Below are 17598 nucleotides of genomic sequence, written 5' to 3' on the forward strand. Positions count from 1 at the left end.
TGCCTTCAATGTGAATCTACAATTTTCAGTCATGAAAATAAAGAAAACTCTTTGAATGAGAAGGTGTGTCCAAACGTTTGGTCTGTACTGTACCTCTAGCACTACTCATTTCTAATTTTTCATTACCCCCATCATCTGCCTTTGTTAGCTTTTAATTGAATTTGTCCGGCACCATTCTGCTCTGGTCCGTACAGGGTGAATGCTGAGGTTCCATACTGCAGGTGAGCAGTAGTGACATCATCCCTCCTATACTGCACTGAATCTCAGACTTACAGGTGCAGGCAGAATGGTGGAACAGATAGCCTTTGGCTCTCTGATCCATCACTCTATTCAACACTGTCCGCATCCTGAAGATGTGGATATTGTTAAAATTGTGACAAATGGAGAGCTCAATGCTAAGTGGCTCCGGCCCCAACCCCTCAGGCCTCATAAAGGTTGCATGGTCTCCAGCTGTAGACCATACACCCCGGAACATGGGTATGAGGTGTACCTCTCCTAATGAAGTCTTGCACACATATGTTAGGTGTAATGTTTGAATAAATAACACACCAAGAAGAATAGATTAGAACAATGTAAACACATTTATTCAGTAGGCATACACTTTTACTTTATGGACTTCTTTATCTTCACATTCTCTGCCCTTATTATAGTAGTAAAATGTATTGTCTTTTCTTTGCAACTTTTTTACAAATCCAGTGTCTGGCCAGCGATCCACCTAAGAAGAAAAAGCATTATTATTTTCGTATTATCAATTATAGAATGTCAGTGCCAATGAATTCTATTTCTAATATTAATTTTATGTAAAGTTTGCTTTAATATTTCCTTGTAAAATAATGACAAGACCGGAGAGGAATAACAGTGTGGTGCTGTCACAGCAATAAATCCAGACGTCCTTTTGCAGTGACTGCATAGGTTAATATGTCACCCTCCATTAATGCTTTATAAATATGTATGTAATAAAAATCTGATTATAAAGTGCAGCGTAGTAGAAAATTGCAGATAAATTTAGATGAGAACCGCAGCCAGGATTCACTGTGCTATGTTTAGGGTTCTGTCCTAATGAAATCATAACTTTTATTGTATATCTATATAAAAGTTGCTAAGATAAAAATGCAAACTAAGTGACTTCAAATGAGATAGTAGCATGTGGAAGTGATCTCATGACTTCACTCCAGGCTTTGATGCGATGAGCTCTGGTTGTGTGGTCAGTTTCCCTCTCTATTGAACCACAGCCTGTTTTGTCTTGGTCCAACTGCTGATAGTTCTCTTGTCTTTCCTTTCCTTTTCCTTTTTGTTTTACTTTTATTCAGGCGTGTTCACATCAATTTTTAATTGCCCTATCACATCTTAGGAGGGCCTATTTATAATTACCATGTGCATGCCTTCAATGCTGGCTATATTCCAAGGCTGATAGATGTTTGGAATCCCAACTCCTCAGTTTAGGATTATCTTGCTCCGTTCCCGCTTTTTCTTTTCCCTGTGCTTTGTGTGTGTGTTTCTCTTTTCAGCATTCTCTCATTCTGTTTTATTTATGATTTGGAGGGGTTCCACTTATTCAGTAAGTCTGTTTGCATTTCTTTAGGTTTCCTCCATCTTCCTTGTATGACTGTGTGATCACAAGCCCTGTTTCTCACCCTCTGCCCTTCTTTTATGTTTATTGGTGCTTTGTATCACACTTGGTTTATAGTTTAGGATGCAGTAAAGGACACTTAGGGTCAGCTGACATTGAGTGTGGGTGCCTCTTTATTTACCTGCAGCTCAACCTCACATGAAATCTTCCTGTGCCAAACCTCACAGTCAGATCTGGCGCCGCCCGGCCTCACGGTCCAGCCCTGCCCTCTGCCCACTGATTGGCTGTCATTATTCTGCTCAACACTGACCTCTCATCACTACAGAACTGAAAGTAACAGCACCACATAGGGCTCTGGTACCCCGCACACAGCGGACTCTGCAACCCCCCCCGCACACAGCGGATCTGCAACCCCCCCCCCGCACACAGCGGACTCTGCAACCCCCCCCCGCACACAGCGGATCTGCAACCCCCCCCGCACACAGCGGACTCTGCAACCCCCCCCCGCACACAGCGGACTCTGCAACCCCCCCCCCCGCACACAGCGGACTCTGCAACCCCCCCCCCCGCACACAGCGGACTCTGCAACCCCCCCCCCGCACACAGCGGACTCTGCAACCCCCCCCCCGCACACAGCGGACTCTGCAACCCCCCCCCCCGCACACAGCGGACTCTGCAACCCCCCCCCCGCAAACAGCGGACTCTGCAACCCCCCCCCCCCCGCAAACAGCGGACTCTGCACACACACACACACACACACACACACACACAGCAGGCTCTGCACCCCCACCCACACACAGCAGGCTTTGCACCACACACACACACACACAGCAGGCTCTGCACCCCCCCCACAGCAGGCTCTGCACCCCCCCTCAGACACACAGCGGGCTCTGCACCCCCACCCACACACAGCAGGCTTTGCACCACACACACACACACACACAGCAGGCTCTGCACCCCCCCCACAGCAGGCTCTGCACCCCCCCTCAGACACACAGCGGGCTCTGCACCCCCACACACACACACACACACACACACACAGCAGGCTCTGCACCCCCCCACACACAGCGGGCTCTGCACCCCCACACACACAGCGGGCTCTACACCCCACCCCCCCACACACACAGCAGGCTCTGCACTCCCCCCCCCCCCCCCCCACACACACACACACACACACACACACAGCAGGCTCTGCACCCCCCCCCACACACACACACACACACACACAGCGAGCTCTGCACCCCCCCCCCCCCCACACACACACACACACAGCGGGCTCTGCACCCCCCCCACACACAGCGGGCTCTGCACCCCCCCCCACACACAGCGGGCTCTGCACCCCCCCACACACACACACACACACACACAGCAGGCTCTGCACCCCCCCCCACACACACACAGCAGGCTCTGCACCCCCCCCACACACACACACACACACACACACACACACAGCGGGCTCTGCACCCCCCCCCACACACACACACACACACAGCGGGCTCTGCACCCCCCCCCCCACACACACACACACACACACACACACAGCGGGCTCTGCACCCCCCCCACACACAGCAGGCTCTGCACCCCCCCCCCCACACAGCAGGCTCTGCACCCCCCCCCCACACACACAGCAGGCTCTGCACCCCCCCCCCCCCACACACACACACACACAGCGGGCTCTGCACCCCCCACACACACACACAGCGGGCTCTGCACCCCCCCCACACACAGCAGGCTCTGCACCCCCCCCCCACACAGCAGGCTCTGCACCCCCCCCCCCACACACACACACACACACAGCAGGCTCTGCACCCCCCCCCACACACACACACACACACACAGCGGGCTCTGCACCCCACACACACACACACACACACACACACACACAGCGGGCTCTGCACCCCCCCCCCACACACAGCGGGCTCTGCACCCCCCCACACACACACAGCGGGCTCTGCACCCCCCCACACACACACACACAGCAGGCTCTGCACCCCCACATACTCACCTTTCCTCGGTCCCCGCCGCTGCTTCTCGTTCGCCCGCTATCTGTGCTCTGGCCATATCAGCACCGCTGTACTGAACTGTCAGAGAGCACAGACAGCAGGACAGTGATGAGAAGCAGCGCAGTGCTCCCTCTCATCTGTGCTTTGTAATGTATTGGCATCGGTGATGCCGATACATTTGAATGTGTGATCCTAAGCAGGGGGCCTGATGCTGGAGCCGACAACATGGACAGCTGCCGCCAGACCCCTCCACCCAGCTCATGGGTGCCACAGCAGTTGCGTGGACAAATACGGAATGTGTGGGAGGGTGCGGGGGAGGGGACTCCGACACACTGTACATGCCCAGCAGGGCGGCAACATGACGTCAGCTGTGATGCTCGTCTACAAGGCGAACATAAGCTCCTGCCCCTGTCAATGTGACATCATAGGAAGTAGCAAAATCCCGGTAGGAGCGGTCACATGACCAATCTGAGCCGGGGGAGAGGGGCTGACAGCAGGGTGGGAAGGTAGTTGCTATCTACCTACCTGCCACTATGTAGCCCAATAGTGTAATAAGCAAAATAAGCCAGATAACCCCTTTAATAGATCTTGGAATAAAAAGAAGTTCCACAATTGGATGTGTTAAAAAAAAATGTTCCTGTACTAAAATAACTTTTTAAATGTGCCTCTGCTAAGTACTGTGTAATGGATGTGTCTGACCGTACAGAGCTGATCCAGTTTATGGTCTGAACATACCACAGCTCCTAGTCATGAGACGAAGCAAAAGAAAGTATACATAAAGTACAACCTGGTATTGCAGCTGATACTTTCTATGATGTAAAACATTGTTTATAAACACGCAGGGAAATGTTTTACCTCACAGAAAGCAGCAGCTGCGATCCCATGCTGTGCTGTCTGTATACTCTTTTACTTCCTCCCGAGCCCAGGAGATATGGTATGATCAGACCATGTCACTGTATAGTCAGACACGGCCATTACACAGTACATAGCACATATATAAGGTTCTCAGTACAGGAACATATTTTTTTAAATACATCCAATTGTGGAACGTATTATTATTATTCCAAAATATATTGATTAATCTTTTGTTCTCTCAGAGATTAGCAGCCATCAGAGAAGTCTGGCAGCGGCTCTCTCATAGAGAACACAGGAGAGCTCTGACGACCAAGTGCTCCTATCTATGAGAGAATCGACAGTTTGACCGATACTTATCTAAAATGTAAGGGGGATTATCTACTGTAGCTCTAGTCACAAAAATACCTACACGTTTTTTCATGACAATATATCATCAGGGACTAAGCAGAACATGAAAACAGATAACATAAGGGTACTTGAGTTCCCCATTTTGAGTAAATAATGGCAAGGTTGCTGGCTGTTTGGCAACGCAGTTCTTAACTTTAACCCCTTAAGGACGAAGCCAGTTTTGTACTTAATGACCAGGCCATTTTTTGCAATTCTGACCAGTGTCACTTTATGAGGTCATAACTCTGGAACGCTTCAACGGATCCCGGTGATTCTGACATTGTTTTTTCGTGACATATTGTACTTCATGATAGTTATAAATTTAGAACGATATTTTTTGCTTTTATTTGTGAAAAAAATCGGAAATTTGATGAAAATTTTGAAAATTTTGCAATTTTCAAACTTTTAATTTTTATGCCTTTAACCCAGAGAGTTATGTCACACAAAACAGTTAATAAATAACATTTCCCACATGTCCACTTTACATTAGCGCAATTTCTGAAACAAAATGTTTTGGGGTTAGGAAGTTAGAAGGGGTCAAAGTTCATCAGCAATTTCCCATTTTTTCAACAAAATTCACAAAACCATTTTTTTAGGGACCACATCACATTTGAAGTGACTTTGAGAGGCCTAAGTGACAGAAAATACCTAAAAGTGACACCATTCTCAAAACAGCACGCCTCAAAGTACTCAAAACCACATCCAAGAAGTTTATTAACCCTTCAGGTGCTTCACAGGAACTAAAGCAAAGTGGAATGAAAAAAAGCAAAAAATAAAATTTTACCTAAAATGTTGCTCTACCCCAAATTTATTCACTTTTAGAAGAAATAACACAACAAAATGAACCCCAAAACTTGTTACCCGCTTTCTTATGAACGCGCCAATACCCCACATGTGGTCAGAAACCTTTGTTTGGACAAATGGGAGGGCTCGGAACAGAAGGAGCAATATTTGAATTTTGGAAAGCAAATTTGGCTGAAACAGATTGCGGGCACCATGTTGCATTTACATGTCCGCCAAGGTACCTAAACAGCAGAAACCCATTACAAGTGACACCATTTTGGAAACTAGACCCCTTAAGGCTTCTATCTAGGGGTATAGTGAGCATTTTGGATCCACAGGTACTTCACAGATTTTGATAACGTTACGTTGTCACATTGAAAATTTTCATTTTTTTCTCAAAAATGTTGCTTTAGCATCAATTTTTTCACTTTTTCAAGAGGTAATTCCAAAAATGTGACCCCAATGTTTGTTACCCACTTTTTTATGAGCGCGGTGATACCTCACTTGTGGTCTGAAACCTTTGTTTGGAGAAATGGGAGGGCTTGGAACGGAAGGAGCAATATTTGAATTTTGGAAAGGAAATTTGGCTGAAAAAGATTGCGGGCACCATGTCGCATTTGGAGGACCCCTAAGGTACGTAAACAGCAAAAAAACACCACAAGTGACCCCATATTGGAAACTAGGCCCCTCAAGGAATTTATCTTGATGTTTGGTGAGTACCCTGAACCCCCAGGTGCTTTACAGAAGTTTATAACGTTGAGCCATGAAAATAAAAAAATAAAATTTTACCACAAAATTGTTACTTCAACCAGGTAGCTTTTTTTTTCACAAGGGTAACAGGAAAAAAATCACCATGAAATTTATTGCGCAATTTCTCCTGAGTTTGTTGATATCTTGTATGTGGTGGAAATCAACTGTTTGGGCACACTACAGGGCTCAGAAGAGAAGGAGTGCAATTTGACTGCAAAATTGGCTGGAATCAATAGCGGACGCCATGTTGCATTAGGAGAACCCCTGAGGTGCCTAAGCAGTGGAGGTCCCCCACAAGTGACCCCATTCTGGAAATAAGACCCCTCAAGGCTTTAATCTAGGTGTATATTGAGCATTTTGAATCCACGAATACTTCACAGAATTTGATAAGCTTAGGTTGCCATATTGAAATTTTCATTTTTTTCACAAAAATGTTGATTTAGCGACACATTTTTCACTTTTTCAAGAGGCAACAACAAAACGTGTACCCCACAGGTTGTTATCTAATTTCTTGTGAGCACAGGGATACCACACATGTGGCCAAAAACCTTTGTTTGGATAAATGGGAGGGCTTGGAATGGAAGGAGCACCATTTGAATTTTGGAAAAGTTGAAGTAAATTGCGCGCACCATGTCACATTAGCAGGGCCCCTTGGGCACCTATACATCAGAAACCCCCCACAAGTGACCTCATTTTGGAAACTGGACCCCTCAAGGATTTTATTCAGGAGTATAGTAAACATTTTGAATCCACAGGTACTTCACAAAACTGTTGCTGTAGCAAAAAATTTCTCACTGTTAAGGGGGCTTTACACGCTGCGACATCGCTAATGCGGAGTCGTTAGGGTCACGGAATTGGTGCCGCACATCCGGCCGCATTAGCAATGTTGCTGCGTGTGACACCGATGAGCGATTTTGCATCGCTATGTGTGACGCCGCAGGATCGAGGAACCTCTCCTTACCTGCCTCCCGGCCGCTATGAGGAAGGAAGGAGGTGGGCGGGATGTTCCGGCCACTCATCTCCGCCCCTCCGCTTCTATTGGGCGGCCGCTCAGTGACGTCACTGTGACGCCACACGGACCGCCCCCTTAGAAAGGAGGCGGTTTGCCGGTCACAGCGACGTCGCCGGGCAGGTAAGTATGTGTGACGCATCTGCGCGATGTTGTGCGGCACGGGCAGCGATTTGCCCGTGTCGCACAACAGATGGGGGCGGGTACCCATGCTAGCGATATCGGGACAGATATCGCAGCGTGTAAAGTAGCCTTTAGGCTATGTGGCCATGATCCAGCGACACGGCGTCTAGTACCCAGTGTCAGCCTCCTGCAGAAATGTGAGTGTTGTCCACGGGAGAACGCAGCTGCCCATGCCCACGATTTGGGTTCAGGCTGCTGTGGACTTTAGTTCTATTCTACCTGCAAAGAACACTCATCTCCGCAGCATAAATTGACATCCTGAGGCTCGGGAAGCTGCGCCACAGGTCGATTTATGCTGCGGAGAAAAGAAACACAGTGGGCACGGGATTTCTAAAAATCCTGCCACTGTGCTTCTACTGCACAACGCAGCGTTATGGACGCAGGGAAAACACTCTGCGCCCAAAACGTTGCAAACCCTGATTGTGGGCACACAGCGTAAAATGCTACAATGGATGAATGGATAGATGTCAAACATATATAACGTCCCACCCCCCTGCATATTCTAAGCTGGCGCCCTTTAGTGCCTTTCATGTGACACTAAAGGATGCCTAGCCTTGTATTTAGCCCAAAAAAAAAAAAAGAATTAAAATAAATGACGTGGGGTCCCCCCTATTTTTGATAGCCAGCTAGGGTAAAGCAGACAGCTGTAGCCTGCAAACCACAGCTGACAGCTTCACCTTGGCTGGTGATCAATTTGGAGGGCTCCCCAGGCTTTTTTTTTTTATTTATAAATAAATAATTAAAAAAAAAAAACAAACGTGGGGTCCCCCCAAATTAGATCACCAGCCAAGGTGAAGCTGACAGCTGGGGTCTGGTATTCTCAGGATAGGAAGAGCCACGGTTATTGGACTCTTCCCAGCCTAAAAATAGCAGGCCGCAGCCGCCCCAGAAGTGGCGCATCCATTAGATGCGCCAATTCTGGCGCTTCGCCCCAGCTCATCCCGCGCCCTGGTGCGTTGGCTAACGGGGTAATGAATGGGGTTGATACCAGGTGTGTAATGTCACCTGGCATCAAGCCCAGCAATTAGTTATGTCACGGCGTCTATCAGATACCCGACATAACTAATTGACAGTAATAAAAAAAAAATTGACAACAAAAAAAATTTATTTGAAAAAACACTCCCCAAAACATTCCCTGATTGACCAATTTATTGAAAAGAAAAAAAAAAAAATCCACAATAATCCATTTGGACGTCCCACGTCGCCTCTGGACCTTCTAGAATATGGGGGACACGTTCAGGGAACGTATCCCCCATTTTCTAGGAGGGCATACCCTCCATTTGAGGAGAGTGGGTGCAAAGAATCTGCACCCACCCTCCCTGGGTCACAGCTGCAGAGTGCGAGCAGCCAGCGTCCTGAACACAGGAAGCTGACAGCTGCGCTCTGCACATGTGACCGGAGTCTGCTGAGAAGGAGCCGGAGGAGGGGGCCGCGGGGGATCAGAGCTGCGACAGGTATGTATGACACCGGGGAACACCAGGGGGGGGGTAGGGGGGGACCCGGCAGGGCCTAGGGAGCAGGTTTCTGTCGCATGTGTGATGGCACATACGACAGAAACCATAGGAACAGTGGAAATGCGGCCGGCGCACTGCTGTGCTCCCCGGTGCGCGCGGCCATCTTGGATTTTCGGGAGGGGGTTGGGGGTCGGGGGGGGCACTTTGGGGACACCGGGGGACCGGAGGGAACCGGGAAAAAGATTTATCTCCCATCTGGCATGTTTGATCATGCCAGATGGGAGATAAATCATTTTTTACCGGCGCGGTCATTTACTATAACTTGATGATCGGTATACGGTGTATACCGGTCATCAGGTGAGCGGGGACCGGAAAAACCGGCCCGAATCATGATCTCCAGGGTCTCAGCTACCCCCGGCAGCTGAGACCCCGGAAATTTTCTGACTCTGGGGGGCGCTAGACCCTTTTTTCCGACCGCCGTTAAAAAGCGGCGGATCGGAAAAAGTACCCTTATTTACCGCCGTTAAAAGGCGTATCGGCGGTCGTAAAGGGGTTAAATATCTCTTAGGGGTACTTCTCACATAGCGAGATCGCTGCTTAGTCACGGTTTCTGTGACGCAGCAGTGACCTCATTAGCGATCTCGCTGTGTGTGACACTGAGCAGCGATCTGGCCCCTGCTGTGAGATCGCTGCTCGTTACACACTGTTCTGGTTCATTTTTTGGATGCTGCTCTCCCGCTGATAAGCACACATCGCTGTGTGTGACAGCGAGAGAGCAACGATCTGAATGTGCAGGGAGCAGGGAGCCGGCGTCTGACAGCCTGCGGTAAGCTGTAACCAAGGTAAATATCGGGTAACCAAGGGAAGCCCTTTCCTTGGTTACCATATATTTACCTTGGTTACTAGCGTCCGCCGCTCTCACGCTGCCAGTGCCGGCTCCCTGCACACGTAGCCAGAGTACACATCGGGTAAATAAGCAAAGGTTTGCTTATTAACCCGATGTGTACTGTGGCTAGGAGTGCAGGGAGCAAGCGCTAAGCGGTGTGCGTTGGTAACCAACGTATATATCGGGTAACCAAGCCCTTGGTTACCTGATATTTACCTTAGTTACCAAGTGCAGTGTCGCTGCTGGCTGGTCACTGGTGAGATCTGCCTGATTGACAGCTCACCAGCGACCATGTAGCGACGCACCAGCGATCCTGACCAGGTCAGATCGCTGGTGCGTCGCTAAAGTGTGACGGTACCCTTACTCTACCACTCCCTAGTTAAACTGACTTAGGCCTGTTTCACACCTCAGTGAAAAACACAGAGGTTCTGCACTGTTGTGTAAAAAACGCCTATGTCCCTCCGTATTCTGTGATTCACGGCACACGTGGCTTGTCCATGTGCTATCCGTGATACATGATCCATTCTCCGTGATTGCACATGGACGTATACTCACCTGTCCCCGCTGCTGCTGTCCATGGTGCTGAGGTCTGCAGCATCCGTTCCCCGTTGCCTCTCACCTGCAGCTACTTCCGGGTCGGCTCTGGCTGCATTCATGAATATGCATGCAATAATGAGCCGGCCAGGAAGCTGCAGACAGCAGAGGTTGCACAGAGCGTCGCTGGAGAAGGTAAGTTGAAAATGCTTTTTATTTTCAATGTGTTTTTTTTTCTGGTACGTTTTTCACAGATCACACTATAGTGTGGTCCATGGGACATCAGTGATGCCAGAAAAAAAACTGACATGTCTACATGCGGTAATCACAGAAACGCGTGTACGCTGCATGGAGACACGGTCAGTCAGAAATCACTGATGTGTGCGCAGACCCATTGATTATAATGGGTCTGCATATGTCAGTGATTCTGGTTCCTATAAAAACTGCAACATTAGTACCAGAATCACTGACGTGTGAAATAGGCCTTAAAGGGGTATTTTATCTCCAAGATCCTATCCCAATATGTAGTAGGTGTAATAATAATAAGGCCCTGTGCGCACACTGCGTTTTTAACCCGTGGTTTTGCTGCAGAATTTTCTTGAGAAATGTGTGTAACCTTTCTGCAGACGTTTCCCAGCAAAACCTATGGAAAACAAAAATAGCTGTGCGCACGCTGCGTTTTTTCTCAAGAACAGTCTTTCTGCAGAATTTCTTGAGAAAAACAATGAGCATCTCACTTCTGTTACCTACGTTTTTTGCCATAGATAATAGTAAAAAAAAACAACGCAGGAACCAACCTGCGGAAAAATAAAATGCACCAAAATCGCCCAAAAAAAAAAAAAAAAGGCATAAAAAACGCACACAACCGCGGCAACACCACATGTGGATGCGTTTTGTGACCGCAATTGTGGTAATCTTTCAGACTCTCGACATTTCTTGAGAAAAATCCTTTTTCTAGTGTGAACAAAGCCTAATATTAGCAAATACCTCCAATTAGAAATTTAGTATAGCTCTACTGATATAGCCATGTCTCTTACCTTATGTGCAGGGCATTGCAGCTTAGGCATCCATGGTTACGTCCACTCATATAGTGATAGTTAGTTAATTACTTGTGGTCATAGTCATACTACATATTGGGATAGAATCTTGGAGAGGAGAATAATCCTATAATACTACAATGGTGGCCCTGCTTCAAGATGCAGGCTTGTCTCCAGTAGTTAATAGCAAACCAAGCAACTACGGCCTTCAATTCCAGCATTAGCCTTTTCAGCAAATTGTGCTGCAGTAAGGACTTGATCCGCTAATCCTTGCTCTCCACATCCATCAATGAATCTTAGGAGCCCATGACGTTGCCGTTAGCTTACCAGTTGTCCTTTGGGCTACTTTTAGGAGTTACAAACCTCTTAATTAAACCTCTTAACCTGCTGTTTGAGATGTTCATGTAGCGCCCCAGAGTACATCAGGGTGCTACAGGGAACTGCATCCTGTCCCCCATGGTGCAGGGTCTACTCCCCGTGGTTCCAGGTTTCCATCAACAGTGTCACTGACATCTGCACTAGAAATCCCAACCACACTTCACACCAGGGCTGGACAGGCACACCTGTGGGTTGGTCAAGATGGAGCACTTCCGCCCACCTAGGGGTCAGGCAGACTGGTGGGAGGGGAGAAGAAGAGTTGAGTGGTAGCCCTCAGAGAGTGAGAAGCAGGGGAGTTGGAGCTCCCAGGAAGGCGACAGGTTGGGTCACAGACGATGGTCCGGGACCACAGGAGTCGGGGACCGGTATTAGGAACACTGGACAAGAGTGTAACAGACACAGTCTAGGAGGACTCTTGGCACCAGAAAGCCCACCCACCTTACCGGTACCGAGCACGGCGGGGTACAAGACCCTAGATCAGGGAAGAGCTTCAAGCACCTTGGTTATTAACCTGTGAAGGATAGTCTATTTATGAACTTTCCCCAAGAGCTCAGAGATTGGAGGCATCAGCACAACGTGGGGGATAGGGTTCTCCAAAACACACAACCCACTAAAATCCCAAGTTCCAGCCACCAAGAGCACAGCTGCCATACACACAGGTAGCGGGGCCCCGAAAGCTTCAAGCCGAGGGACAACAACGGCCAATCAATTTGTGCACGGAGGCAGGGCTCCGGACTTACCAAGTGACACTGGTGGGAGCGGGACCTGGACGGGCTCCCCCCACAGAAACTAGAGACTTTGGTTTACCATCTGTGGGAGTGTCTGCTTAATCCACCTGATCCAGCACCATGACTACCGCAGTGAGTAATCTAACCCCTGCACCCTGCTTCCCAAGCCCAAGCCACCCATTCACCAAATCCCCACTATCCAGAGCCTTCCCTACCTGCGGAGGGACCGACACCTGGCTGCCCCACACCATCAGTCCCGGTACTCCCATCGACAGCGGCGGTACTCTCCTTTACCGCAACCCGCAGTTGGCATCACAAACATTCATCCCATGTAAATATCCCCTTACATTTGAAGTGGCCGCAAGCCCCCGGCTTCAAAGACCCTCGAGCCACAGTAACCCTGGATCCGAGTTCGACTGCTGATGGGGCGGCACACTCATGTGATGCCCTGGCGCCGCCAGTTGGTCATAGAGAAACACTACACCCTCACACAACACCATCCCACATCAGGTTCCATCTGCCACAAAATCCTAGCCACCCTCCTCAGGGTAAGAATGACACATCAGTGGGCGGGACCAGGCGGATTGGTGATGTTGAGGGGAGGAAACCAGTCAGTTGGAGTTCAAGTTTTGTCTTAAGGGAGGTCAAGGTTGAGCCTAGTGAAGAGTAGCCAGGGTCGTGGCCCTGGTCTACTGGCTAGGTGGCAAGCAGTGGACCATATCCAAAGACGACGGGAGTCCGGTCACGAGAAATCCAAAGTAGACCGGGACAGGGTTGGAGCCCGCCGGTACCGACAGTGGAGATCCGGTCCAGAAACCGTGCACAGGCGGGGTACCTGGACCCCAGTTAGAAGACGGTTGCAAGACCCTTCTCTAATTAACCAGGCTGGGAGCAAGGTTCCAGACGTTGTTCCAAACTGTTAGCCCAGATAGAGCGAAACGGCAGCCCACCGCCGGGGATAGGGTATCCTCAACAACCCACTGAGATCCCATGGGTCAGTTTCGTAGGCACATCTCCCAACCAAAACCAATCCGGGAGTGGACTTCCCCGTTCCATATGTGGTCGTCTAGAATAGAAGGAAAATACAGAGTGCCGAAGGAAGGGACATTCGTACACCAGCTGGGTGTGGGAACCGTATACACCCTGAAGAGGCATCCGGCCACTGACACCTTGGTTTAGCAGCTGACTCATGTGCACTTATTCAATCATGAGTACATCAGCACCCCCCGGCCCGGCCTGGTGCATCACCACCAACAGCCATCACCTCCCGTGTTCTGGACACTGAGCCCCGGGACATCCACCCCTACCCACGGAGGGGTTAACATCCAGCTGCCATTCCAACGCCCCCGGGTACTCCCCAACAGCAGTGGTGGTGGTACTCCATCTTACCACACACCATGGGTGGCATCACAAAGTATCTACAACATATATTACGCCCCTTTTTATTTGAGTGTCCGCGCGACCCCCGAGTCCGGAGACCCCTCGAGCCACTGCGGATCCGGATCCGAGCAGCCCGGCTGCTGACGTGGGGGCGGCACACTCAGACCCTGGTATTTAGCCTTCACAATGTGGCTCAGATCTTCACACTTCCCTATTTAGATTCCAACACAGTAACTTGAAGAACTGATTTTTTCTTGCTCCCTAACACATCCCCCATTGAGTGGTGCTACCGTCATCTGATCGGTTCCCCCCTACATCTGATGTATATTATATATTGCTCTGCCTCCGGTCCCATCCTCAGCTATGAAGGCTGCAGTAATACGCCTGTGCACCGTTCTCACCATCTCCACTTGCTTTATGTGCCTGTACTCCACCTCGTCTCTGTAGCCCGCGGTTTGGAACCTGTACAGGTTTTCTATCTCATCCGACCACTTCTTTGCACGAGTCATTGATCTGGGTTTAACTTCAGAGCTAATGGCACCAGATTCTGCATCCGACATGGCGCTGAGAGCTTCTGCCCGGATTCAGAGGAGTAAAATTGATCTCTGAAGAGAGAAGTAGGAAAGTATTGGAAAAAAATGGCAACATTAATTTTTTACATCAAGGAAGGTTCCTTATCATGAAATCCTGAGAAATAAGAATAGTCATCATGCAGTATATATCCCAAAATAGATTCTCCCCACTGCGGAGATGATTACACTATGGTTTGTAATGTCCCTGCCCATAGATACAATCCGGTCATCGGGAAGATTGAGAGAAATCTGTTTCGGGCACTATGATGAGGAAGATCTAGCAGAAGCAGATGAGCAATGGAAAGGATCGTGTCGACACATACGGGGTGAAACCATCCCATAGTCATTGTGCACATTGCTGGGACCAGCCCCTGAAACGGAGGACACTGATTACCCATCGTTATGCGTCATTTCAGGGAGGGGGCAGTGGCCTCAGCTTCTACCCTCTGATGACGCTTCGTCTGGATATCCCAGCATGCACTGGCATTCTCAAACAAAGCGTCATGACAAAGGAAAGAGGGGGAAACAAAATAGAATAGCAGTAATAGTTAGGGAAGGAGAAGGAATATTGAGTGCAAGGTATATTAAAGAATAGTCTCGATTCTGGCTCTAAATAGGGATTTAGAATGACAATGACGTTGCCTCCTGACCACCCCTTTACGTATATTTTGGCTTTATCCTGTGCATTTAGTTGTGTAACAATAGGAAGGAACAGAGTTGTGATAGCTGTGATAATCATGTGTCACGGCATCTAATGACTGTGTCTTGTGCTCGGGGTTGTATCTCTGGTAGACGCCTCTTCTGCAGATCCCACTGTCTTGCATGCAGCGCTATAAGGCTGGACTCACAAAGTGACTTCGGCTATGACAGGACACTCAGCCAAAGAACACACAATTTATTTTACTCTGTCATATAGCACCATTGACTCCACAGGACAGTAGCGCATTCACTGTCTATGGTACAATAGCGGAGTGCTTCTTTTTCTCCAGCAGTCCTGTAGACAGTGAATGGAGCGGGGGTCGAGCTTCAGTATCTGCTCCATTCACTGTCTATGGTACAATAGCTGAGTGCTCCTCTCTCCCCAGCAGCCTCACAGACAATGAATAGAGTGGGGGTCGAGCTTCAGTATCTGCTCCATTCACTGTCTATGTTACAATAGCGGAGTGCTCCTTTTTCTCCGGCAGTCTCACAGACAATGAATACAGTGGGGGACAAGCGGCATCTGCTCCATTCACTGTCTATGGTACAATAGCGGAGTGCTTCTTTTTCTCCGGCAGTCTCACAGACAATGAATAGTGGGGGACAAGCTTTAGGCATCTGCTCCATTCACTGTCTATGTTACAATAGCTGAGTGCTCCTCTCTCCCCAGCAGTCCTGTAGACAGTGAATGGAGCGGGGGTCGAGCTTTAAGCGCCTGATCCATTCATTGTCTATGGGACGATAGTTCAGGGTGGTGCTCCTCTTTCTCCAGCAGTCCCATAGACAATGAATGGAGTGGGGGGCGAGTTTTGGGCATTTGCGTCATTAATTGTCTATGTTACAATAGCGGAGTGCTCCTCTTTCTCCAGCAGTCTCACAGACAATGAATACAGTGGGGGACAAGCGGCATCTGCTCCATTCACTGTCTATGGTACAATAGCGGAGTGTTTCTTTTTCTCCAGCAGTCTCACAGACAATGAATACAGTGGGGGACAAGCGGCATCTGCTCCATTCACTGTCTATGGTACAATAGCTGAGTGCTCCTCTCTCCCCAGCAGTCTCACAGACAATGAATACAGTGGGGGACAAGCGGCATCTGCTCCATTCACTGTCTATGGTACAATAGCTGAGTGCTCCTCTCTCCCCAGCAGTCTCACAGACAATGAATACAGTGGGGGACAAGCGGCATCTGCTCCATTCACTGTCTATGGTACAATAGCGGAGTGTTTCTTTTTCTCCAGCAGTCTCACAGACAATGAATACAGTGGGGGACAAGCGGCATCTGCTCCATTCACTGTCTATGGTACAATAGCGGAGTGTTTCTTTTTCTCCGGCAGTCTCACAGACAATGAATACAGTGGGGGACAAGCGGCATCTGCTCCATTCACTGTCTATGGTACAATAGCTGAGTGCTCCTCTCTCCCCAGCAGCCTCACAGACAATGAATAGAGTGTGGGTCGAGCTTCAGTATCTGCTCCATTCACTGTCTATGTTACAATAGCGGAGTGCTCCTTTTTCTCCGGCAGTCTCACAGACAATGAATACAGTGGGGGACAAGCTTTAGGCATCTGCTCCATTCACTGTCTATGTTACAATAGCTGAGTGCTCCTCTCTCCCCAGCAGTCCTGTAGACAGTGAATGGAGCGGGGGTCGAGCTTTAAGCGCCTGATCCATTCATTGTCTATGGGACGATAGTTCAGGGTGGTGCTCCTCTTTCTCCAGCAGTCCCATAGACAATGAATGGAGTGGGGGGCGAGTTTTGGGCATTTGCGTCATTAATTGTCTATGGTACAATAGCTGAGTGCTCCTCTCTCCCCAGCAGAGGTATAGACAATGAATACAGTGGGGGACAAGGTTTAGGCATCTGCTCCATTCACTGTCTATGGTACAATAGCGGAGTGCTCCTCTCTCCCCAGCAGTCTCACAGACAATGAATACAGTGGGGGACAAGCTTTAGGCATCTGCTCCATTCACTGTCTATGGTACAATAGCGGAGTGCTCCTTTTTCTCCAGCAGTCCTGTAGACAGTGAATGGAGCGGGGGTCGAGCTTCAGTATCTGCTCCATTCATCTGTCCTACACCCTGGAGATGTAATATAGAGGGTGCAGCTGACAGGCAGCGTCCGGGATGTATCCGTGACTTACCGGCCAGCCCCGATCAGCAGCTCCACGGTATCCTAGCAACAACTGACGCGCTGCCTCCGTAGAAGGGCTAAAAATGCTCAGCCAAAGTCTATGGGCGGATCAAGACGTGAGGGACGAGTGGCAGATGTAAGCTTTCCCTGGGAGCCTGGGAGGGGCCACAGTGGAGCTCGTAGCTGATTGGCAGCTGTGTCCGCATAGCAGAGCGGTGATTGGCTGCTTTGTCACGTTGGGATAACTTGCAGAGCG

General features: G+C 49.2%; 1 protein-coding gene across 1 annotated transcript; it reads right to left on the reverse strand.

Moving 5' to 3' along the window:
- Positions 1-562: 562 nt before the first annotated feature.
- Positions 563-17474, reverse strand: MEIG1 (meiosis/spermiogenesis associated 1). Its single transcript, XM_075342582.1, has 3 exons — positions 17353-17474; positions 14339-14542; positions 563-715 (listed from the first exon to the last, which is right to left on the reverse strand). Exons 2-3 carry the CDS (start codon positions 14495-14497, stop codon positions 587-589), a joined length of 288 nt encoding a protein of 95 aa, XP_075198697.1. The 5' UTR covers positions 14498-14542; positions 17353-17474; the 3' UTR covers positions 563-586.
- Between the last annotated feature and the right edge of the window lie 124 nt (positions 17475-17598).

Source organism: Anomaloglossus baeobatrachus, chromosome 4, assembly GCF_048569485.1.
Source record: "Anomaloglossus baeobatrachus isolate aAnoBae1 chromosome 4, aAnoBae1.hap1, whole genome shotgun sequence".
Lineage (NCBI taxonomy): Eukaryota > Metazoa > Chordata > Amphibia > Anura > Aromobatidae > Anomaloglossus > Anomaloglossus baeobatrachus.